Source organism: Chlorocebus sabaeus, chromosome 9, assembly GCF_047675955.1.
Source record: "Chlorocebus sabaeus isolate Y175 chromosome 9, mChlSab1.0.hap1, whole genome shotgun sequence".
Lineage (NCBI taxonomy): Eukaryota > Metazoa > Chordata > Mammalia > Primates > Cercopithecidae > Chlorocebus > Chlorocebus sabaeus.
The window spans coordinates 1,216,100-1,240,433 of NC_132912.1; the positions used below are offsets into that span (position 1 = coordinate 1,216,100).

Genomic DNA, 24,334 nt, shown 5'->3' on the forward strand with positions numbered 1-24,334 from the left:
AGGAAGCCTGCTGCAGCCTTTCCAGAGAGTCTCTCTCTCCCGCTGCTTACCCCACACTCTCAGCCCAACCCTGCCCAATTCGCAAAACCCTGTGGGAGTCCTTCTCCCAACTCCGTTCCCTCATTCCTCCAGGACTCTGCGCCAGTGTCTCCACCAAACCGAGAGTGCTCCTGACCCTTTTATTAGAGCTGAGGGTCACTTTTTAATCCTTCTTTTGTCTTGTTTTTTCTTTTTTGACAAAGCACTCATATTTTGTTTGTCCATCTCCCCTGCTGGAATGCAATCACCCTGAGGTGTGGATTTTTGACTGTTTTGTTCACTGCTCTATTCTCAGTGTGGGACTGTGCCCGCCACTTTGTAAATCATCAGTACACACTTGCCGAATGATTAAGCAAATGCCTGGATTATGCTGATCAATTTCTCGATGTTGGATACATTTAACGTATTGACAACTGAAGGATTTTCCTGGAGTCAATGATACAATTCTCAGGAGCAATGGGATTAATTTTGTTGCTTAAATTCTATTGGGAAACAATTCCTTAAGATCGTGGTGGAAATTAAATGAAAATTAATTATTATACAAAATATTTTTAAAAGGATTCTCCAGAAAATGAAAACAAGGTTTTTCAATAATTTTAAATTTATCATAAGCTATATGTCATCTAATTTGCCTAGAAGGTTCTGTGCTAATCTATAAAAATGTCTCATTAAATAGTTCTTTGTTGAATCTAACTTTTTTAGTTCTCATGAAAAGATATTAGGATTGTTTTTGTTTCTTTTTTTTTTTTTGTAGACATGGGGTCTGGCTATGTTGACCAGGCTGGTCTCAAACTCCTGGCCTCAAGTGATCCTCCCACCTCAGCCTTCCAAAGTGCTGGGATCATAGGCATGAGCCACTGCACTTAGCTAAGACTGCTTTTAGATTATTCTAGCAAGATTTATAATTTTTTTCCACCAAAAATTCCCGCAAGGGCACAGGAGGATAAATTCCTAGCTCTAGTGACTGTAAGATACAGCAGGCTGCTAAAATATTTTTGTAAAGCTTATGTGTTTATTACTAAACATTTGCAAAAATTTTGTAGGTTACTCCATAATAGACCTCTGTTTTAATGTAAAAATAATATTGCAAATCACTTACCATCTGGATACAAGAAAATATTTGCTACTGCTTCGCTAATATGTTATTTTGCAAAATACTCTTAATGATCATTAATTTCAGAAATTTCTCCTGAATTAAAGAGGCCTGATACTCCATAGAAGTTTCTTCAACTTAGTGTGATAACATTTGGAAAATCTGGACTCATAAAGAAATATGGACATAAATGGCAACAGAGAGATACTTTGAATGCCAAAAATAGGTAGCATTGGGCAAAATTCATAAGCTGGTATCGGTACACATTTCAGTAAGTATCAAACTTCTTTCTGGCAAATGGGGTTACTGTGAAACATGGACACCTGAAAGGGCTTCGGACGCCCCAGCTGTCCATTTTCACGACTCCGGGAACGTGTGTGCTGTGAAGGAAGACAGCTCGTGTTCTTCTCTATTTTATCACCAGCACTGCAATGTTCATCAAACGAACATAAACCAGGAGTCTTAAACAAGTCACAGTTCTAACAATCAATTCTCTAGGTCCATCTCTCAGATTTCATGTTCATTGCCAAGACCTTGAGGTGGGCTATAAATAATCACAGTTTTATCTTCAGTGTGGACTAAAAAATTAATCATTGGCAACATATCGGTTAAATAGGCCATTAACACAAACAACGATTTTATCCTACCCTGATTTTTTCCCCTTTGTTTTTTGTTTTTTTCCTTGATGAAGAGAAATAAAAATTTAGCCTTGATGCTGAAAGCTTGGAGAAGCATATATCCTCAGCTTGGTGGAACAGGCTGTCAAAGTGGCTCTTTCATCTTACTTTTTCCTAAAAGGGTGATTAATCAAAGCATAGGTTTTTATTAATTACTGTCCCCATCACTTTGTTCATCTTACTGAATTCACTGAGAAGGACCAAGGGCAAACTCCTTTAGGCTATACGTACTCAGGAAATAATGCAACTTTTGCTGAAGGATTCAGGGTTTGAGACATCCTCGAAATGGGTTTCTGGTCCTGAAGTTTTGCGGTAGGTTTAGACTGGTAAGTGCAGAATTTTTCAAGTATATCCTTCAAGAACGTTAATATGCATCCTGTGACTGTGTGAGTAAGGGTATCTTTTTCAGCTTGGCTGCTTCTTTTTAACTCAGAGCTGATTTAGCCATATCTAAATTGCTCAGCCTCATTCTGCTAATACATAAGCTTCATCTTCTAAGGCAGTTCTGCAAACTGACCTTGAGGGAAGCTTCAAGCAAACTTCATTTGCTTATTTGAGGGGGCTTTTTATTATTATCCCTATGCAAGATCTCTTTCTCTTTTGGTGCAAGAAATTCTGATGATTTCCTTTCAAAATTTGCATGATTGGTTTTTAAATGTCCATCAAGAACAATGCAGGGACAGCTTAGGGGTTGCGTGCAGGCAAGATACCAACATTTAGGCTCATTTGCATCTCCAAAATAATAAAAACCAGATTCCCGATAAGCATGTAAATGGAGGCTGAAATATTTAGTCAGGCTGCGCTGGCTGTGGTGTGGCAGGTGCCACCTGGGGTCAGGAGTAGGCAGGTGCCACCTGGGATCGGAAGCAGACAGGTGTCTCTCGGGCTTGGCCATTATCTGTGCCGCTCAATGATGTCAGGTGGATCTGAATTTCTCTAATTGCGTTTTCTAAAATTCACTGTGTTCACACTTAGGATTCAAAATTCCTGTTTTTATTTATGTTGACATGTTCCCAGATGGACACATGATTGAAAATCAGCACTGGGAGACTGGCTGCCGAGGGTGACACGCCAGTCCCAGGGAGAGCAAAACCTGCTCCGTTGATGGTGACTTGGGGAAGACGCGGTTGCATTTGTAGTCTGTATTTCCTTGTGCTGCGCAAACTTAAATAAGCCCTTCACTAGGCGCGGGACACAGAACGAGGATGGTCTAAGGAAAACGCACAGAAAAAGATCACAGGGGCCACTCATCAAACAGGTGAAAATCCTCTCAGGTTTAACTCTGAAATCTAAGAACTGCACCGAGGCCTTTTGGGTCCTCGGCGCGGGAACACTTGCTCTGAGTTCCAAACCGGTGATTCCAGGGCTTTTTGGGGCCCACTCCAGAGCAGTTTTTTCTGTTCAACCACAGTGAGTAAGTAGTCGTCACTGTTTTAAGGAAAAGTAGGGGAAAGAACCAAAGGAAACAGGAAAGCAAGAAAGAGGTTGAAACTGGGTCCAGACTCACTGCAGTGATTGGCCATTTCCACAATGCATAGAGGTGTACGGGCTGTGACTTGGCGGTGCACCTTTAGGCCCTCCCCTGCTGGGAGACGGCGGCCAGTGGGTGTCTTGGCAACGACATGGGAGCAGCGGCCACCCCTCCCTTAGCTGCGGCCTCTTGCTGCGAGGCCTGTTTCGCATTGTTAGTTTCTGTATGATTAGAAACACGGACAACTGCCCTAAGAAACCGCACCACACTGCCCAGAATGCAGAGTGGCACGCTGAAGGAACCGGGGTTTACCGCCAATCGGATCTGAGTTCAAGTCCTTGCTCCCTACTGATGAGGGGTTTGGGCGAGGTGTTGAATTTCTGAGTCTCTTCCCATCCCACATTAAGACAACAGAGGGGCTGGGCACCGTGGCTCACGCCTATAATCCCAACACTTGGAGAGGCTGAGACGGGTGGATCACTTGAGCCCAGGAGTTCAAGACCAGCCTGGCCAACATGGTAAAACCCAATTTCTACTAAAAATACAAAATTTAGCTGAGTGTGGTGGTGCACGCCTGTGGTCCCAGCTACTCAGGAACCTGAGGCACACGAATCGCTTGAACCTCGGAGGCGGAGGTTCCAGTGAACTGAGATTGCACCACTGCGCTCCAGCCTGGGCGACAGAGAGAGACCCTGTCTCAATAAAAAAATAAAAAGACAGCGGTAATAACCTTTGTCATTGGCTGGTGTGAAAATCGAGCAGCACAGTTAGGTGCTTTTCACAAATTATTTATTTCAAAAAAAGCTCCCACTCCTGCCTCCATGAATCCCTATTTAACCCGGATCTTACCCTTTGAGCAGTTTTAGAGTCCTGGGAAGAAATCCTAGGTCCAGTGACTCTCAGCTGCAGCAGGACACCACTCTTTCACCGTCCTGCTTTCTCTTTCCGGTGATTTGGTTTCAGACCTAACCCTGCCAAGCCCGTGGTGTCGCATTCCTTGTTGGGGCACAGGTTTTCTCTGTTTCCCCCACATATCTGCCTGATTCTGCCACAGCCAGGCCCTTCAGAGAGCTCTCCCACTCCAGCAAGGGAGGCTGACTCAAAGACCTGGTGTTCTGCAAGCCCAGCATGAGGCTGGCAGCGATTGGGGAACCCTCCCCCCGCTTCCTGTCGTCCCTGTTCCTGTGAAAGGCAGGGAGTCACCTCCGGTCAGTGTGTCCTTCACAAAACCCTCCCGAGACCACTCCCCGGTCTTTCTAGGGCACCTCACAGCTGCCAAGGGACTCTTCATCCTTGCAACTGGCTGTGTGCCAGGCAGCCCGGGCAGGCCCCAGGTAACGTGGGGAAGTGGAGGCTCGGGGAGGCTCGGGTCTCTGAGGACAGCTGGGCTGTGGGGAACCCTGGTGCGGAGCCGGCCCAGGGCTTGCGGAGTCACCTTGCAGCCTCTGAAGGGTGTGGAGGACCTGGGGCCCTGGGTCCTGAAGACCCGCTTCGCCGTGTGGCCCTCGTGCCCCCCTCCCTGCCCCTCCTCGCCCACCTGGCTCTTCCTCAGCATCGCCTCCTGTGGGCGGGCAGGTGGGGCCTCTCGGGTGAGCCCAGCACTAGCGATTCTGTTTTCAGGGCTCCTTCAGACACCGCTGTGAAAACAGCACCACGACCCATTCTGAAAACAGCATCGTCACACAGTCGTGAATTCACCGCAAGACCTGGCCTGTTGGCTATATGCAGAGAGACGCTGAACCCTCTCATCAGTTTTCCTTTTTAAAATCAGAGGACTTTGCCTATTAAATCATAAATTGCCACTAGCCAGCATGGGTGCAGTCTGCCGGGGATGGCACCGCCGGGCACAGCTGCGTCTGGCCTGGTGGTGGGAAGGAGGCGGACGGCCCCGGGAGGGGGGTTCTTACCGCTGAGGAGAGGCCGGTTGTGCCGGTAGGAGGCGGGCAGCTGGCCCACACCCTCCATGCGGTGGCTCATGACGCGTGCGAGGTGGCCCGTGTGGTGCAGGCTGCCCACCACGATGCTCTGCAGGTACACGGGCTCCACGAAGTGGGACAGGAGCGCGCCCTGCAGCCCCAGGACGTTCCACCTGTGGGGAGAGCCAGCGGTCAGCGGGGCCCCACCCGGGAGCCAGGGGAGCCCGGTCCTCCGCCCCTCTGCAGCCTGGTCCTGAGGACCTGTCACTTTCCCCACTGTGCGGACCTGTGGGGCGCTCGCTGGGAGTGCCCCAGACTCAACCCAGCCATCACGGGGGCTCTGGGGACGCTGTCGCCTGGGACTGGGCTCCGCAGGCCCCTGTGTGCTAACAAATGCTGCTCCCTTTTCTGAAAATGAGTCGTTAGAGTGGAAGCTGCTATGTTCTCTCTGGGACTTAGAATTAGATTTTTTTAAAAAGAGACTCTGTCCTGAAAGTGAATCTGAATTTTTCTTTATGTTAGCTGGGAAATATTGTAAATGGAATTTCTTTTAGTTTAGGGAAAAATACTTTGTACTCCCTTTGTTCTTAGCAGTCAAAATGACCTAATGTGTTGAAATTACATTAACAAATGACCTCGTTTTGGTCTGGGGATGATTTTGGTTTCAGAAGCCCGGATTGGAGATGAACAACAAGGCCATTTTGTGTGAAATAAATATAGCTCTGGGGTGAATGTTTTTGCTTTCTCAAGCAAAAATGCCGAGAGCATTGACAGGTTTTCCCCTTAAATTTGGGTGGCAAGAGTGTGTGTTTTTCAAGGCAACATTCTGTGGTTTCCACTCTAAATAATGTGCTTAAAATCCTACCTCCTTCAGCAGCAAGTGTTATGCAGCTAATTTCTTACATCATTGTTCTTTTCATTAATTAACATTTCTCCACTGTTAGAGCAATTACTGCCGTCCCCGCATGCAGCGTCTCTTTTCATGATTAATAAGGAGTCATTACATTTCCCTTCCCGAAGCAGTCAATTAACACAGAATTCTTTCCATTAATTACCGAATCTACCTGGAGAGTAATCTTCTCCCAGAACCTGTGACACCAATTGCTTTAAAAAGTTCTCTTTAAATTTTATTCCAAAAACACAAGCAATTTAGCCAGCGATATTAATTTGCCTCAGAAGCATCTCCGTGAATGAGAAACATCTTTTAATCTCATGCAAGAAAAGGCAGCCATCTGGCTGGTGGGGGTTTCGGGGAGCCGCTCTCCCTCTCTCCCTCCGCAAATGCAGGTCATTAAAGTAATGTGCTCATCTACATAAAACTCAAATGGAATATAAAAGGTAATATTTATATACAAACAATTTAGTCCTACAATTTAAACAGTCATTGGTTTTATGAAACATTTACTTCAGTCTATCAGATTTGCATAACTTCATTTAAAAAAATATTGTGGTCATTTCTACAAGTCACGGTGTTTCTCCCAGAAAGCAAGGGAAGGGCTGGCCGCTGGATGCGTGAGCTTCTACCAGGGGGGCAAAGTCGGGCACTCTGAAGAGTAGGACGAGACAGAGGCCACAGAGTGCCTGTCACCAAGGACCTTCATTCCACAGCGTGTCTGCCTGGATCTCGGACGGTTGGAGGCCACAGAGCGCCTGTCACCAAGGACCTTCATTCCACAGCGTGTCTGCCTGGATCTCGGACGGTTGGAGGCCACAGAGCGCCTGTCACCAAGGACCTTCATTCCACAACGTGTCTGCCTGGATCTCGGACGGTCGGAGGCCACAGAGCACCTGTCACCGAGGGCTCTTCATTCCACAGATTCCACAGTGTGTCTGCCCAGATCTCGGATGGTGGCTCTTCAGAGTCAATCTTTTCCTTGATGTTCACTGATAAGTCAGAAAATAGCAACAAATCCTGGGAAAGGAAATTTTTTGTAACTGAGCTTTTCCTTCGGGGAACAACGGCTGTGTTTTCTGTGTGTGTGTGGTTTTTTTTTTTTTTTTTAAAATAAAGACATGGTTTCACCATATTGCCCGGGTTGGTCTTGAACTCCTGGGCTCAGGCAATCCTCCTACCTCAGCCTCCTTAAGTGCTGGGATTACAAGTGTCAGCCACTGAACCTGGTCTTTGTGTGTTTTTTTTAGACAGAGTCTCACTCTGTCACCCAGGCTGGAGTATGGTGGTGCAAGTGGTGCAGCCGTAGCTCACTGCAGCCTAATTGTTTTGTATTTGTCATAGAGGCAGAGTCTTGCTATGTTGCCCAGGCTGGTCTCGAACTCCTGGGCTCAAGCCATCCACCGACCTCGGCCTCCCACAGTGCTGGGATCACAGGCGTGAGTCACCGCGTCCGGCCAATGCCGATGTTTTTGAGGCGCGGTTGAGGGATTTGGCTTGTTCCTTTGACTCTGAGACCAGAGGACAGACCAAAAGCTGGGAGGAGATTCAGCAGCGTGGCCCTCCTCGGGGTGTGAGAGGCCTCTCCCCAGATTTGGAGATACCGGAAAACAAGGCCCAGGAAAGGACCCCGTGCAGGGCCCAGGGCTCCAGGTTCTGTGTCCCAGTGAGCCTGTTAATTCTCGGTCTTAAAATGTCTTATAAATTAAAGCAGGGAAAAGTACATTTCCACCATCTGTGACAAAGCACCTTCTTGAAATAAGCCACGAGTTAAAAAGTAAAATTGGGTTTCCTGGAAGAGACGCCTCAGTGTTAGACGCCATCAGAGCACGGGCTTTGAACAAAACTTCCGGAACGTATGTGCGTGGCTGTGATGCTGCAGAACCGTCAGAAGACAAATAACTTCTCTATCTGGTTCCCACCTAATAGCCTTTACAATAAAGAGGAAATCAACCTTCTCCTTGCCTGGCTACCAGAGTTTAAACTTATTCGGCTAACGTGACCAATAAAACCAAATGTCTTTCTGAGTATCAGCTGGAGAATTTTCACCATTCAGGATTGAATGGAAAAATGCCTCTCCTTTTGTTCAAACAGCCGATATTACTGCAATGTTGACAGAGGAAAAAAACCCATGTCTAGTTTTCAATATAGATAATCCCTAAATAAATATATTTTTGTCCGTTTGTCAATCATTGAAATACCACAGATACGTGGGAAAGGTCTTGGAAAAAGGCTGCTGTTCTTTAGCCGGGAGATGCAACCTGTTCAATCAGTCCAGGCAGCGGCCTCCAGGCCACAGTGGAAGGAAAGACAGGTCTCTGGTGTGTTGACGACACCTCAGGCTGTCCCTGCAGGCGCCGGCGTCAGGCAGGGAACAGGACGGCCCTTGCCTGTTTTGGATGCTTTGGTTTTCCTCTGTGATGTGGCCTGTGAGGAGACGTAACTCTCTAAAGTTACATGAAGCCTGCGGCGAAGTCCTCAGCTACCACCAGGCCCGGCGTCCGCAGCTCTGCAGGGCCGGCTCTCAGGCCTGCTGTGGGATCGTCTGGGAGCTTTGAGGATCTCCAGAGGCCTGGCTGCCCCAGGGATTTTGGTGTGACTGGGGAGTCAGCGCGGCCATCAGCTTTCTCGGTGCCGCCCACGTGATCCTCATGAGAGCCGGGGTTGGGGACTTCGGCAGCAAAGCGGCACATTTGGAACCAACACAGTCAGGTACCAGTTAGGTCGTGATGCTGGTCCGCGGGGCCTCCCTTGACCCCTCTCTTGCTGCTCTGAGCGACTGTCTTCTCAGTGGTCCTCAAAGTGGGGTGCCTGGGCCAGCCATGGAGCATCACCTGAGAACTTGATAGAAATGCAGATTCCTGGCTGCCCCCCGGGGCTGCCGGCTCACGAACTGTGGGGTGGGGCCTGGCGCTCCAAGGAGCCTCCAGGTGGCTCTGAGGCTGCTTAGTTCGAGACCCACCATCTCTGGGTTGGTTCTGGGGTCACAGTCGCCGTATCTACCTCTCACGGCATTGGAAGAGCACAGGAAACAGATGAATCTCTGGCCGGTCTGGGGGTGACATTTCCCTTCCTCCACACCCCACCCCCAAACCCTGTCTCACACCTTCTTCCTCCCACCTTTTGCCAAGACAGGTAATAAGTCCGCGATGTCTCTGCATACAGGCCCCACCCCATTTCCAGGCCACTCAGACCTATTCTGGGGCCTTTCTAGGTGAAAGAGAAGCCAATGACTCAATAGCAGACCTGCTAGGAATTCACCCAGCATCTGCATTCTCGGTGGAATGCCTGATGTACGGATAGGGCCAGTCTTGAAGGGGCTGTTTGTAATTGCAAAGCAGACAAAGCGCGGCAGAACAGAAGTGGGAAATCACCTAAGTGCGTCTTAACAGGGAACTGGTTACATAAATGAGGGTGCATCCTTGACACCCTGGCCTGCCTGACCGTGGGTCCCACAGCTCCTGTGCCTCTGCGGCGGGCCTGGCTCGCTGGGATGCCCTCAGGGCCAGGAGGCCACAGCCGCCCCATCTGCACCTTCTGCCGTGTGGACCCTCTGCCCCTCACCGGCTCCTGCTGGCTTCGACCATCACATCACGTAGGACGCTTGTGACTGCTCTAAAAACACCGGGCTCTCACGCTGTCCCTTCCAAGGTCCCCTCCTTGTGTCCAGCATCATTGTGGCTGCCTCCTGCCAGGCTGCCCCTGCCCTGGCCCTCAGGTGCCTGTGGTGTAAATCTCCTGGCACTGCTGAGCACCGGTCTGGTGTGCAGATGGAGGTGCCTGACGCATAGGAGGAAGCTGATGGACAGTTCGTCCCTTCACCAGCAGCTGTGTTGTGTTCAACGGTGGAGACAACCCATCTGGGCTCTCAGCGACCCCACCCCACAGGCTCTTCCTCAGTGTGACCGTGACACCCACAGGGTGGGCCTGCACCTGCCCTGAGCCTCTGCAGCTTGGGACGTCTCAGCCCGAGGCGGTGGGATGATGCCACCTGGGACTGGGTCCTCTGACCTCCTGGGTGCTCCCTCAGGTCCCGGCCGCCATTCTGCAGAGACTCCTGAGTCCGTGAAGCAGATCCAGGGCCTCCGCCCACCCCAGCTGATCTGCCAGGAAAGGGTCCCTGCTGCCCGGGGGCTGCCTCGGCTGGTGCCACGTGGGGATGAAGTGAGCCAGCCCCCAAGCTCAAAGGGAGGGCTTGGGAGTACAGGAGGGCCTTGTTGTTTTAGGGCCACGTGCAACAGGCTTCAGGTGGCCCTAGGGTTTTGGGGTGGTTTGCTTCACAGCAGGAGACAACTCACTGGAGTCCGCGGCACAGCCTGAGGGGTCTTTGGGCTGCCGGCAGCTTCCCCAGGAGCTCACACAGGTCAGGCCAAGGGGAAGGGAGCACAGTGCACACCCCCAGGCTCTGTGGTCCGATTGCTCGTGTTCCCAAAAATTCACATAGAATCCTCACCTCCCAGAGTGCTCCCCAGCCCCTTCCACCATGGGAGGACATGGCACAGGGCGCTGTTACCACCTGGGAAGCCTCACCAGACATGGAAACCGCTGGAGCCGAGACCTTGGCCTCCAGCCTCCAGCACCAAGAGGAGCAAATTCCTGTGGCGGACCAGCATGTTCCGCTGCAGTGGCCGGGATGGACCAAGACTAGGTGGACGCCATCCTGACTGCTGACGTTTGGAGTGTGAGGCATCCGGGGACACAGGGGAGCCCGCTGGGGTCAGGTGGGGGCACGGGGCAGCCCGTTGGGGTCAGGTGGGGTCACGGGGCAGCTGGGGTCAGGTGGGGGCACGGGGCAGCCCGCTGGGGTCAGGTGGGGGCACGGGGCAGCCCGCTGGGGTCAGGTGGGGGCACGGGGCAGCCCGCTGGGGTCAGGTGGGGGCACGGGGCAGCCCGCTGGGGTCAGGTGGGGGCACGGGGCAGCCCGCTGGGGTCAGGTGGGGGCACGGGGCAGCCCGCTGGGGTCAGGTGGGGGCACGGGGCAGCCCGTTGGGGTCAGGTGGGGGCACGGGGCAGCCCACTGGGGTCAGGTGGGGGCACGGGCAGCCCACTGGGGTCAGGTGGGGGCACGGGGCAGCCCGCTGGGGTCAGGTGGGGGCACGGGGCAGCCCGCTGGGGTCAGGTGGGGTGGGTGGGATATTCAGCCGCTTCCAATTATTTTCAGTAAATTACTTCCAGGCCACACATGTCTCACTTCCCTCCTTAAAAACCTATCTGAAAAACACGCTTTTTCTTGATACAACTTCTCCGGCCAAGTCTGCCTGCAATACGCTGGTGAAACATAAAATTCCTCCGCACGAGGGCGAAGAGGACGATCCCAGGCACGTCTCTCCATTCCCGGGTCCCGACGATTCCTCCTCACCTCGGCCACCCGTGCGGGGGCCACGCTTTCCCACTGGGAGGACGGTTTCCGGGACATGTGGCGTCTCCTCCTCGGGCCTGTGCGGTCTGAGAGTCCTGCGGTGGAGCCTCTTGGTTCTGGGGACAGAGGACACTCTTCACTCAGCCCGGGGACCTTTGGTTCCTTCTGTGAAGACGGCGGCCATGAGATGACGCCTTGTGACTCGGGCCTCAGCCCTTTGCCTCCGTCTCTGTGTCTCTGTGTTGGGTTGGCAGCGTCCACGCAGTCTGGGTCATTGCCGAGCGTCCCAGGTCCCCACTCAGCCCGGCTCGTGTTTTCTCTCGTCCCCTGACTGGAGTTCCAGTTCTTACCTTGCAGATGCTGGGCTTGTCACCCTCTGCCGTCTCCACAGCATCTGGGCAGGGTCCCCCCAGGAACTGGGCTGCGGATTCTTCCATTATTACTTTTTGTGTTTGGTAAGTGTTAGCGAATTGATCACTGCTTCTTTCCTCACTAGAGGTGTTATAAAATGTCACTTAAGGCCGGGTGCGGTGGCTCACCCCTGTAATCCCAGCACTTTGGGAAGCTGAGGTGGGTAGATCACTTGAGGTCAGGAGTTTGACACCAGCCTGGCCAACATGGCGAAACCCTGTCTCTATTAAAAATACAAAAATTAGCCAGGAGTGGTCGCGGTGCCTGTAATCCCAGCTACTCGGGAGGCTGAGACAGAGAATCGCTTGAACCTGGGAGGCAGAGGCTGCAGTGAACCGGGATCGTGCCATTGCATTCCAGCCTGGGTGACAAGAGTGAGACTTCGTCTCAATCTATACAATGTATATTTTAAAAGGAGTAAAAATATTTTTAAACCAGACTGGGGGAACTTTGGGTTCGGTGTTTAAAAGCAGTTCTGTTAGGAAGGACCTGCACTCTGAGATTAGAACAAAGAACAACACTCATTTGACCTCAGTGGAGTCAACAAATCGTGGAGGAAGGCGTCAGAATTGTTCCCAGGCGGGCCGGGTGGCCAAGAGGAGGCGCGAGAAGCTCTTGCTGAGGGAACATTGAGCCGCCGATCTCTAGGTGGGGGGAGACGGAGCTCTGCACAGGCTAAAATTTAGATTTAGAAATCAGCCAGTGCCGTATTCCCCAGAGAGCAGCTGTAATTTCTTACGGTTCATTTTCATGGAGAAAGTTTTAATCTGCTCATTTAAAGACACATTGTGATCAATAATCAAGCTCAGGTACTTAAAATTAGAAACCATATCTGAAGGAACATTAGTTCCAGAAGATTTAGATTTTTTATATGCCACTCAACGTTTGATTCTTTAGAGACAAAAGCTAAAAGCACCTCTGCGGTTTTCCCTGTTCTTTCAAGAGCCTGCGGTCTGGCTGTTAGTGAGAGCGTAGCCTGGCTTCATAGAGCTAGAAAAACAGGCCGCCTCCACAGGCCTTTGGGATGGGACTGTTAAGCCTGCGGCGTCTGGCCTTGTCCCACACAGGGGCAGGGTTTGGTCTCCAGGGCGCTCAACCTTCACTTATGGCTTTGCCGGTCAGTTCTCATTGACCTGGGAAACCACCCACTTTCTGCAGTTCCACCCCGTCTTCCCAGGACTATGGTGGTGGTAGGATTTTAGGAATTGAGTTTACTGTGACTGTATCTGTTCTCTGATTTCGTGAAGACTGAATGGGTGACTTCTCTCGTCCGCCAGTGCCAGCCCCCCAGGGCTGCTGTGGGATGGCCCGAAACAGGGATGTTCCCCAGTTCTGAAGGCCAGAGTCTGAAAGGCATCTGCAAGGTCGTGCTTCCCCTGGGAGCGTGTGGCTGGTGCTACCCCCCAGGGTCCCTGTCCTCCAAGCACCCACTGCCCCTGAGGTCACAGAGGAGGCCAAGGACACCTGGACGCGTCTGTCCCTGGCCCCAGCACTCAGGTGCAGGCAACTGGGCCCCGTACTGGGCTCTGTCCCTGCCTCCCATCCTCTCGTCTTCCTGCTTCCCCAGCCTTTTTGCATCAGCACGAGGCCCTGGGCAGACTGAGATGCCTCAGGGACCTGGGACTCTAGAGCATCCTCTCATGGCCTGGACCCCCAGTGGGCCTGGCTGCACATCAGGCCATTTGCTTGGGGCTGGTCTTAGTGACCAGGCAGCACCCTTGGGCTCTAAGTGGTTAGGTAATCATCAAGTCAGTGGTGTCTGTGGAGCCCCTGAGATGTGAGGACACAGTTCTAAGTGCCACAGGGAGGACCTGATTTGTCATGAGAGACAAGATGGTCACAGGCCCTTGGCCCAGGAAGAAGGGCTTCTGAGCAGGGGCTTGGCCTACAGCTTTCTCTGCTGGGGCGCCCGGAGCCTGATGAGTGATCGGTGCTGTCAGGGCACCAAGGCAGGCGGAGTGGGGGTTCTGCCCAGCAAACAGGCTCAGAGTATCCTCCTGTGGCTCAGTCGTGGGTTCCCAGAGACCACAGTGGATTTCAGATGCAGCGAGGGGCGTGTGGCCTGCCAACACCCACAGATCCTTCTGAACGGCAGAGCACATTAGGTGTGCATCTCGGGAGGCATGCAGGATGGAGACAAAAGACTCGTTCAGTGATCCCCAGAGCAACGCCGAGGGTGCCCGAGAAAGAATCACAGCCCCATCAGCACAGGGTGACCTGCCTCGGCCCTTAAGGGTGGGGATGGCTGCACCATCACTGTCACCCACAGCAGCACCCACACCCATGTCCACACCTACACCATCACCCACACCCACATCCACACCCACACCATCACCCACACTCATGCCCACACCTACACCGTCACCCATGCCCATACTTACACCATCACCCACACTCATGCCCACACCTACACCATCACCCACACCCACATCCACACCCACACCATCACCCACACCTACACCGTCACCCATGCCCATACTTACACCATCACCCACACTCATGCCCACACCTACACCATCACCCATGCCCACATCCACACCCACACCATCACCCACACTCATGCCCACACCTACACCGTCACCCACACCTACACCATCACCCACACCCACATCCACACCCACACCATCACCCACACTCATGCCCACACCTACACCGTCACCCACACCCACATCCACACCCACACCATCACCCACACTCATGCCCACACCTACACCGTCACCCACACCCACATCCACACCCACACCATCACCCACACTCATGCCCACACCTACACCGTCACCCACACCCACATCCACACCCACACCATCACCCACACTCATGCCCACACCTACACCATCACCCACACCTACACCGTCACCCACACCCACATCCACACCCACACCATCACCCACACTCATGCCCACACCTACACCGTCACCCACACCCACATCCACACCCACACCATCACCCACACTCATGCCCACACCTACACCGTCACCCACACCCACATCCACACCCACACCATCACCCACACTCATGCCCACACCTACACCGTCACCCACACCCACATCCACACCCACACCATCACCCACACTCATGCCCACACCTACACCGTCACCCACACCCACATCCACACCCACACCATCACCCACACCCACACCATCACCCACACCCACACCATCACCCACACCATCACCCACACTCATGCCCACACCTACACCGTCACCCACACCCACACCACCACCCACACCTACACCATCACCCACACCCACATCCACACCCACACCATCACCCACACTCATGCCCACACCTACACCGTCACCCATGCCCACACCTACAGCCTGGTCCACACCCACATCCACACCCACACCATCACCCACACCCACACCATCACCCACATCCACACCATCACCCACGCCCACACCTACAGCCTGGCCCACACCCACATCCACACCCACACCATCACCCACACCCATGCCCACACCCACACTGTCACCCACACCCACACCTACAGCCTCACCCACACCATCACCTACACCCACACCACGCTGTCACCCACACCCACATCCATACCCTTCCCCAGCTCGAGTGCTCTCCCGTACCCTGGTGCACTGAACGACTGTGGCCGCAGGAGGCCAGAAGCCCACACAGAGGACGGAGGGGACATCAGATGATGTGTAAGGAAATGTGAAAAAAGTTTTCTCCACAACGTTTTGTGGCTCATTTTAAGCCACTGTAAAAATTTCAAGGTTTCTATCACACACTTTCATATTTTGCTGTAAACCGATCTTACTGCGGACATCGTGAAGTGAAATCTATTATTATTCATGGAATTCCGTACCCCGAAGAAGATCTGCTGCCACCCAGGAATATTATTATGGGTATTATTGATCTGACAGGTGATGCCTGTGCATGCCTTTTGATCTGCAGGTGGGAAGTAATGTAGTTGTGTTGTTTGTTTAGATATTTTGATACAAAAGATCATTTTTCATTGATATCAAAGGGAAATTGCAAAGAGAATGACCAATTTGTCTGGCAGACGCACTTTCTGTACCTTAATGATATATACAATTCTATCCATTTATTCTCATTTTAATACATGAAAGTTGCACAAAGTCGGAGATCAAAAGCCAGCCAGACATTTATCTCATGGCTGCCCAAACAGAACTGCATCTATTCCCAGAGAAATTTCTAAATGATGAAGCAACTATGACCACGGGTTCCTGGCCTCGTGTGGCATGAGACTCGTGCTCTTGAGGAGAGAAAATCCGTAGGTTTCACTGGTTTCAGCACATCCCTAAGATGTATGAGCAGCACACATACCTTTGGAGCCCTGGCCGAAGTCAGTGACTGAGCAGAAGATGCGTGCTTCACCGCCGTACAGTCGTCTGCCTGGCACATCAGAAGCCTGCAGTCCTTTCAACTTCCAGGTCCCAGGGCGGCGTCAATCATGCCACAGCGATTCCTATTTCACATCGTGGCCATTCGGACGAAAGAGCAGGTTTCCTTCATTCACGAGTGCAGTGAGCGGTTTCTGGACGCTGACTGCGTAGAGCACTTTGTGCCTCGCGGGGGTGTAAGGAAGCCTGGCAGGCCTCAGGTGGACGGACAGGCTGGCACGGTTGGAAGCAGCCCCTTCCTGCGCTGGGGCCTCCCCGTGGTGTAGCCGCCGCCTCGGGTGGGTCTCAGTGGAGCCGTCATAGCCAAGTCAGCCGGCGCTTGAAGACTGCTGCAGCCAGCACCAGGGCAACATGGAGGCTGCACTCGCCAGCCTGTGCCAGGGAGGCTCCAGGCACTCTCCCTGCCAGCCCACCAAGGTGTTACCAATGGCGCTGTGAGGGGTTCAAAGCCCTTGTCCCCTCCTCTGTGGCTCAGCCTCCCATTGCTCCCTTCTCCCTCCCTCCCTCCCTCCCATCTCTCTATCATCTATCTTCTATCATCAATCAATCATCTAATCTGTAATCTATCTTCTCTCTATCATCTATCATCTATCTACCTATCATCTATCATCTGTTAGTTGTCTATCATCTAATCTATAATCTATGTATCATCTGTCTGTCATCTCTATCCATCTATCTGTCTGTCATCTCTCGATCTATGTATGCCTGCTATGTACCCGCACCCACCGTGCCAGACACTGAATGCATGACGTGGGATGAGACAAGGTCCCTGCCTGCCAGAAGCTTAGAGTTTGGTGGGAAGGGTTGATTCTAAGGAGGGTGAGGGCCTCCCGGGTTCAGACAGTGGACTCCTAGCAGCCTCAAATATGTTATTTCTGGATGAGACCGTAGTATGCTGCTAACAATCAACTCTCGAAAGAAAGAAACCAGCATGTGTGTGTAGCTTTCCAATTTCCATGGTGTAAGCACCATCACTGTGGCCGATTTCAAGGCCCCAGCGTGAGGTCACTGAGCAGGTTTGGGCAGCGATGAAGGGGTTTGGAAAACAGCATGATTTTGTGGTATTTCTACCAAACAGATACAAGAGGTGTAGATAATTTCAAGACCACAAATAACAGTAAAATAATTTGGAGTGGTGAGTTTTGAGTACTTATTACCTTTGTTTTACTATAACTTATTTAGTTCTAAGTGTATGTAATTTAGTTTTTAATAATGACTTATTTGACAACCAACTTTCAAAACTGCCTGCACATCTCATCATGGCCCTCAGGACGAGGCTGGCTCCTGTGCACCCAGCGCCGGGCACGGTGCCTCGTGTGAGGTTGTTTCCACGGCCACGTGTGTCCTCCTGCCACTTCACAGACGGCGACTTCCACCTCCGTGTCCTCAGACTCCACTCTCCACAGAGCCCTGGCTGTCATGAACTCCCTGACTTAGAATATTTCATCCGTATTTGTGCATGAAGGATCCTTTATGTTGAATGTTATTTAAGCCCTAGGTTTAATTTTTGTTTTTGTACAGGATAGAAAGCAGATGAACACATACGTTATCAGATGGTCTCTCTGTACAAATAATGCACGGCCCAGATGCTTATGGTCTGGAATCATTAGCGTAACATATGCTTCCACTCAGAAACGGCAAGTGCGGCGCAATTCTGAAACAGCTCCTGCCTTAGCACGGACATCCTGGTCTACGCTTAGGTCTGATTTTGGCAGATACACAAGTACCTTCTTGCCAAAGGCTGTGTCCCCAGGCCACTGTTTGTGCCTGGCCCAGAGCAGAGGCTCCGAGTGGTGGCACCACTTCTGTCATCGTCGGGACCACTGTTTCCCCTCCTACCCCTCCTGCTCACCAAAAAGGGCTGTTGACCGAGGGCTCCCGAGGACCACCGAGGGCCACTGAGTGCACCCCACCATGGCAGGTACCCTGCAGCCGAGCAGCACTGGTGAGCCCTTGGAGGTCAGAACTCAGATGCAGAAGCAGACAGTACCTGGAACCGAACCCCTGCAGGCTCTGTGCAGGGAACAGCGTGGCGGCAGGACCTGAGAAGGGAAAGGTGTTGGGGAAGAGGGAGGGAGGCAGAAGGAGCAGCTCAGAGAGCTCATCAGTGAGGGGGGCGAGTGGAGCAGAGATGAAGAGATGGGATACGCACAGCCAGGGCAGGGGATGAGACAGAGAGGGAGAGACACAGACAGAGAGAGAGAAAGAGTGACAGAAACAGAGAGACAAGGACAGAGATAAAAAGACAAAGATAGAGAGAGACAGAGATGGGCACACAGAGAGAGACAGAGACAGAGAGACAGAGACGGGCACACACAGAGAGAGACAGAGACAGACAGACAAGGACAGAGATGAAGAGACAAAGCGAGAGACAGAGAGACATAGGGGAGAGACATAGAGACAGAGGCAGAGACAGAGAGAGGCCGAGAGCAAGAGAAGGAGGGAGAAGAGATGATGGGGACAAGGGGAAGCTAAGTCTAGACAGGTGACAACCAGTGACAGAACCAGAAGGTGGGCTGGGCTTCGAGGGGCCTCGGCCAGCGGTTGGGGGCATTTCAAGCTCTGCCTGTGCCCCCACACCCGGGCACCCCTCTGTCCACTGCACCCCTGTCCTGTCACCAGACTCGGGAGTGAAGCACTTGTGAATGGAGAGAGAGGACAGAACTCTATTCTAACCCAGCAGGCGCTTAGGATTAATTCCTGGACAAATTCAGGAGTTCTCACTCCAGCCACCCAGAGCCATGGGCGTGACAATTTCCACAAACTTTTATTCTCTTTTCAGAAGGAGTCTAGAATCGCCCCAAATTCCCAGTCACTGAAAACCCCTGGCCGGGAAGCAGTGTGGACCTTTGTTTTTCAAGATTTTGTTACAGAGAGAAAACCCTGCCCCTTGAGTGGCCACTGAGTGCCTGAACCTGCTGGCATCACGTGGGTTTGCACCCGTGTCCAGCATCGCGTGGGTTTGCACCTGTGCCTGGACCTGCCGGCGTCACGTGGGTTTGCACCTGTGTCCAGCGTCGCGTGGGTTTGCACCTGTGTCCAGCGTTGTGTGGGTTTGCACCTGTGCCTGGACCTGCCAGAGTCATGTGGGTTTGCACCTGTGTCCAGCGTCGCGTGGGTTTGCACCTGTGCCTGGACCTGCTGGCATCACGTGGGTCTGCACCTGTGACCGGACCTCCCGGCGTTGTGTGGGTTTGTGCCTGCGTCTAGAGTCGCGTGAGTTTGCACCTGTGTTTAGCCCACCGTCGATGGATGTTGAAGATCCCAGGGACAGCCAGGTTTCAATTCTGTAGATGCTAATTTACTTCATTTTTCTGGGGCACCAGAGAGTAAATTTAGAAACCCAATGCTATCTTAGGGCACCAAGAGAATTTCAGTTGAGGTGAAAATTACTGCTTTTTCTCCGTCATGAATAGATGAAAACATTACAAAGGAAGAATACATTTTCTTCTGAAAAATGAGCTATTTGTCGACAATGGGCTGTTCCCTTTGATGCAGAAACCACGGCCGGCTTTGGTCTGCTGTCATTAGGCCGACCCTGTGGCTCCCCAGCCAGGAGTGCCCAGAGCTGGGAAGGAAAGGGCACCATTTTCCCCAGCTCTCCTACCATTTCCATGAGAAGGCAGAACCACTGCTGTCAGGACTGGGGTTTCATCTGCCTGGACCCCAGAAGCCAGTCTGTGTGGATCCTGGGGAGCAGAGCTGTAGGGGACTGCAGGGGCTGGGGCAGGTGAGGCAGGGGCAGGTGCGGCGGGGGTCTCCCCTTCCTTCCTGGGCCCTGTGTCCCCTGATGTCACCCCCCTGACCTCCAGCCCCTTGGGTTTTGTGGATGGGCCAGGGCCCAGCGCTTGGGGTTAGGACGGGTAAGCACTGGAGACACAGCCCACCCCGATGGGGCGTCTGTCTGCTGGGGAACCCCGTTGTGGCTGCGTTTTGATGAGGATTTTATGGGGGCTGGCTGGGCCCACCCTCTCCCTTCTCTCCCCAGGTCCTGCTGTGGCAGTCGAGAGCCCAGGACCCCGTGGGCACAAGAGCCTCCATGCAAGCCTCGGGGGTGATGCGCCGGGTCCTCCTCTGGCCTTGGGCTTCCTGCCCCTCCCCACTCAGCCTCCTTCCTGCACATCCTGGGGACCAACCTTTGCATCCCCTGCCTGGCTCCGCCACAGAACGTCCTTACAGAGGGCCTCAGGGCCACAGCCTCGCTGGGAGGTGGGGGTGGTGCCCGGAGACCACATTTGCGTCAAGTGCGCTGTTTTCACTCCAGCTGCAGATGACAGAGGAACAGGACGACCAGAGTGTCCAAGCGCGTTCTGGGTCACTCAACCCAGACTTCCTGTGACCACGTTGTTATGTTATTAGTTTTTTTTTTTTTTTTTTTTTAATCAGGCTTGCGGGGAGTTCGTGGCTCTTTAGGGAAACTCATGCTATCCCCACACCTGTGACCCTTATTTTCCAAACCAAAGTTACAGAAATGTCCTGCAGAGGGGATGGCACTCTCGGGGCATCAGGCCAACGCTGGGGAGGTCTCAGGGCCTCAGACCAATGTGGGGGAGGTCTCAGGGCATCAGACCAAGGTCAAGGAGGTCTCGAGGCATCAGGCCGAGGTAGGGGGAGGTCTCAACGCGTCAGACCAAGGTTCGGGGAGGAGCTCGGGGCGTGGCAGCGACTGGAGGTGCTGTGGGGGAGGCAGGTGCCCATTCTGCACCTTCCTGCTCCTCTGCACAGAGCTCAGCTGAGGCACCTCATCCCGAGACCTCCACACGGAGCCTTTGAAAACTCCTTCCAAGAAGACAATGTCTCGGGGTGGTGGGGGAGAGGTGTTCCAGCAGCTGACCTCAAGGCCTGTGGCTGTCCCTGGATGATTTTGTCAGGTTTTGGTGGAAAGCACAGTGGGCAGGGGAGGCCCTGGCTTCTCATTAGCCTATGGCCACCCCGACTGGCCGGCAGCCTCAGGCCAGGTTGTGTTTGCCCCATGCAGCGGCAGTCTGGGGTGGCTGGGCCTTGCTCACTCAGGGACTCGGGGCGTCTTGGCCTCAGGGTGTGGGACTGAACACGCGAAATGGCTGTGGAGTTCCACGACTCAGGCACAGGGCCCTGACCTCATGTGCCCAACATCTCTGACCTCACCAGAAGTGGTACGCAGGGAGCCTGGGGCTTGGCCTCCCCACTGGCCGCAGCCAACGTCCACAAGAGGAAGCCGTGGGCCTCACCTGGCAATCTTGTCCGTGCAGGACATGGTGACCAGCTGCTCCCCCAGCAGGACGCCGTCCCAGGTCTGCACTGCGCTGGGGCCACGCACGGGGACTGTCCCTTCCCCGGACTCGATCTTGGTGCGCAGGTGCCCGCGGAACTTCCTGACGAGGTGTTTGCTGCTGTGCACTAGGAGAGAAGAGGACGGGGAGGGGTGAGAAGAGGGAAGCCGCCGTGGTTTGGGAGGTGGGAGAGGAGGAAGGACTGCAACAGAGGCCAAAGGGCCCCTCGCCATGGCCGGGCATTTGGCACGAGGAAGGGGCGTCAGAAGTTAGCGCTGTGTGTGGGTGGGCTGCAGAGCCACACCATCCCGCCTGGGCTGGGCCAACTTCCCAGTCAAGGGTCAGGGAGTAAAAACCCAGGCTTCATGAGCCAGACTCTCTTTTCACCAACACCTGCCTCTGCTGCATAAACGCAGCCATGGCCTGGACCGTGCTCAGGCTAGCGAGGGGCCACTGCGTCCTCAGTGCTTCATTTTCCTTCGCAGACTTGCACACGCAGTTGGACGTGTCGTTTTCAGGTGTCGTGAAATATCATTTTTCTCACTTTTCAGCCATTAAAAATGTAACTATTTATGCTTAGCTGGAGGGCTGTGCAGAAGTAGGCGGTGAGTGGGACTCAGCTCTTGCCCTGGTCCAGGTGTCAATCCTGGCTCCATGGTAAGCTGGCTGTGTAACCCTGGGAACGTGTCTCAAAGTCACTGTGACCCAGTGACTTCCTCTAACAACGGGGTATAACAGTGCTTGCTGCCCAGGCTGGGAGGAGTCAGCGAGGTGGCTCCTGTGAAGGTGCTGGGGTCGCCTGGGCACCTCCACTCTCACTGTGTCCCCTAATTACCAAGGGTCTCCATGGGTAGGAGTTCCATGAGGCCCAGAAGTGACAGAGCCTCTGGTGGGTCTTCGTGGGTCCCTCAGGTGTTCTGTGTTCTCCTTTCCAGGGTCCCCTTGACACCCACCGCCCCCCCATACCACATTCCCCATAATTACTTGGAGAACTAGCATGAGCAAGAGGAAGCTTAAATTTATATTTTTCTTTCTTTGAAAAAATTTTGTATGTTTTTGTTTTGTTTTGTTTGAGATGGAGTCTCACTCTTGTTACCCAGGCTGGAGTGCAGTGGCGCAACCTCGGCTCACTGCAACCTCCACCTCCCAGGTTCAAGAGATTCTCCTGCCTCAGCCTCCTGAGTAGCTGGGACTACAGGCATGCACCACCGCGCCCGGCTAATTTTTGTATTTTCAGTAGAGACGGGGTTTCACCATGTTGGCCAGGCTGGTCTCGAACTCCTGACCTCATGATCTGCCTGCCTCAGCCTCCCAAAGTGCTGCGCTTACAGGCCCGAGCCACTGAGCCCAGCCAAAATTTTGTACGTTAAATCTGGATTGTATTGTAATATGGAAATGGCCCACTGCTTTGCATTTGAATTATATATAAAATAGTATATTGATTCTATCATTTATATACGTATGATGACATAAGTGAATATTAAATACTTTCTTTAGAAAGTTCCTATTGAAGTTTCAGAAGCTGTGGAAATGGAATTTCCCCCTCACTTTCCCCCAGTGACAGTGCTTGATATGGCTGGGATCTGTGTCCCCACCGAAATCCATATTGACATGTAATCCCCAGTGTCGGAGGCGGAACTTGGTGGGAGACGATTGGATCATGGGGCGGATTTCTCATGCCCGGTTTAGTACTGTCCCCTTGGTGCTGTCCTCGTGGCAGTGAATGGTTCTCATGAGATCTGGTCATTTAAAAGTGTGTGGCATCTCCCCTCCGGCTCTCTCTCGCTCCTACTCTGGCCATGTCACCTTTCACCATGATTGTGAGCTTCCTGAGGCCTCCCCAGAAGTCAGGCAGAAGCCATGCTTCCTGTACAGCCTGCGGAACCTTGAGCCAATTAAACCGCTTTTCTTTATAAATTACCCAGTCTCAGGTGTTTCTCTAGAGCAATGTGAGAATGGACTAATACAGTGCTGAATGGTAACTACTGCTTGGGTTTATATAGGAACTTTCTCCTACAGATCCCAAGTAATTTCCAGTGTCTTTTCTAATTGTCTCTAAGAGTTGACATTATTTCACTATACATTCATAGTACCTAACGCCATGCATTGGGAAGAAAGATCACTGCATTCTTTGGAGAAAAGACCTTTTGAGAGGCTTCAGATGGCTTTTCACTTTGTAACCAACTAGATACTTGATGAGATAAAATTTGGACCCGTCTTTGAGTCATTCATGGAAAAAAGAGCCAAGGAGAGGTATTGAGCCTGGGCAGGCACAGCAAATAAATGCCCAGTCCTTCCCCAGATAAAGCACAAATCTCTTCTTTGCAGCTTTAAAGGTGATGGTGATGATAATGATGGTGGTGATGGTGATGGTGATAATGGAGGTGATGGTGATGGTGAAGATGATGGTGGTGTGGAGATGGTGATATGATGGTGATGATGGTGATGGTGATGATGGTGAAGATAATGATGACAATGGTGATGATGATGGTGATGGTAATGATGGTGGTGGTGATGATGGTGATGGTGGTGGTGGAGATGGAGATGGTGATAATGAAGGTGATGATGATGAGGGTGAAGATGATGGTGATGATGATGTTGATGATGGTAATGAGGGTGATAGTGATGACGGTGGTGACGATGAGGGTGATGATGATGGTGGTGGTGGTGGTGAGGGTGATGGTGATGATGGTGGTGGTGATGGTGATGGTGATGGTGGTGGTGATGATGGTGATGGTGATGGTAGTGATGATGATGGTGATGGTGATGGTAGTGATGATGATGGAGATGATGGTGGTGGTGATGGTGATGGTTGTGGTGATGATGGTGATGATGGTGATGGTGA

At 52.4% G+C, this 24,334-nt stretch overlaps 1 protein-coding gene across 1 annotated transcript in view; it reads right to left on the reverse strand.

The window, feature by feature from the left end:
• The window catches only part of ADARB2 (adenosine deaminase RNA specific B2 (inactive)), a 520,351-nt gene that overhangs the window by 15,986 nt on the left and 480,031 nt on the right, over positions 1 to 24,334 (reverse strand). The window contains exons 7-8 of the mRNA XM_008002108.3: positions 21,448 to 21,616; positions 5,188 to 5,369 (exon numbers count right to left, since the gene is read on the reverse strand). Of these exons, the coding sequence (XP_008000299.1) occupies positions 5,188 to 5,369; positions 21,448 to 21,616 (351 nt within the window). The remainder of the gene's footprint in view (positions 1 to 5,187; positions 5,370 to 21,447; positions 21,617 to 24,334) is intronic.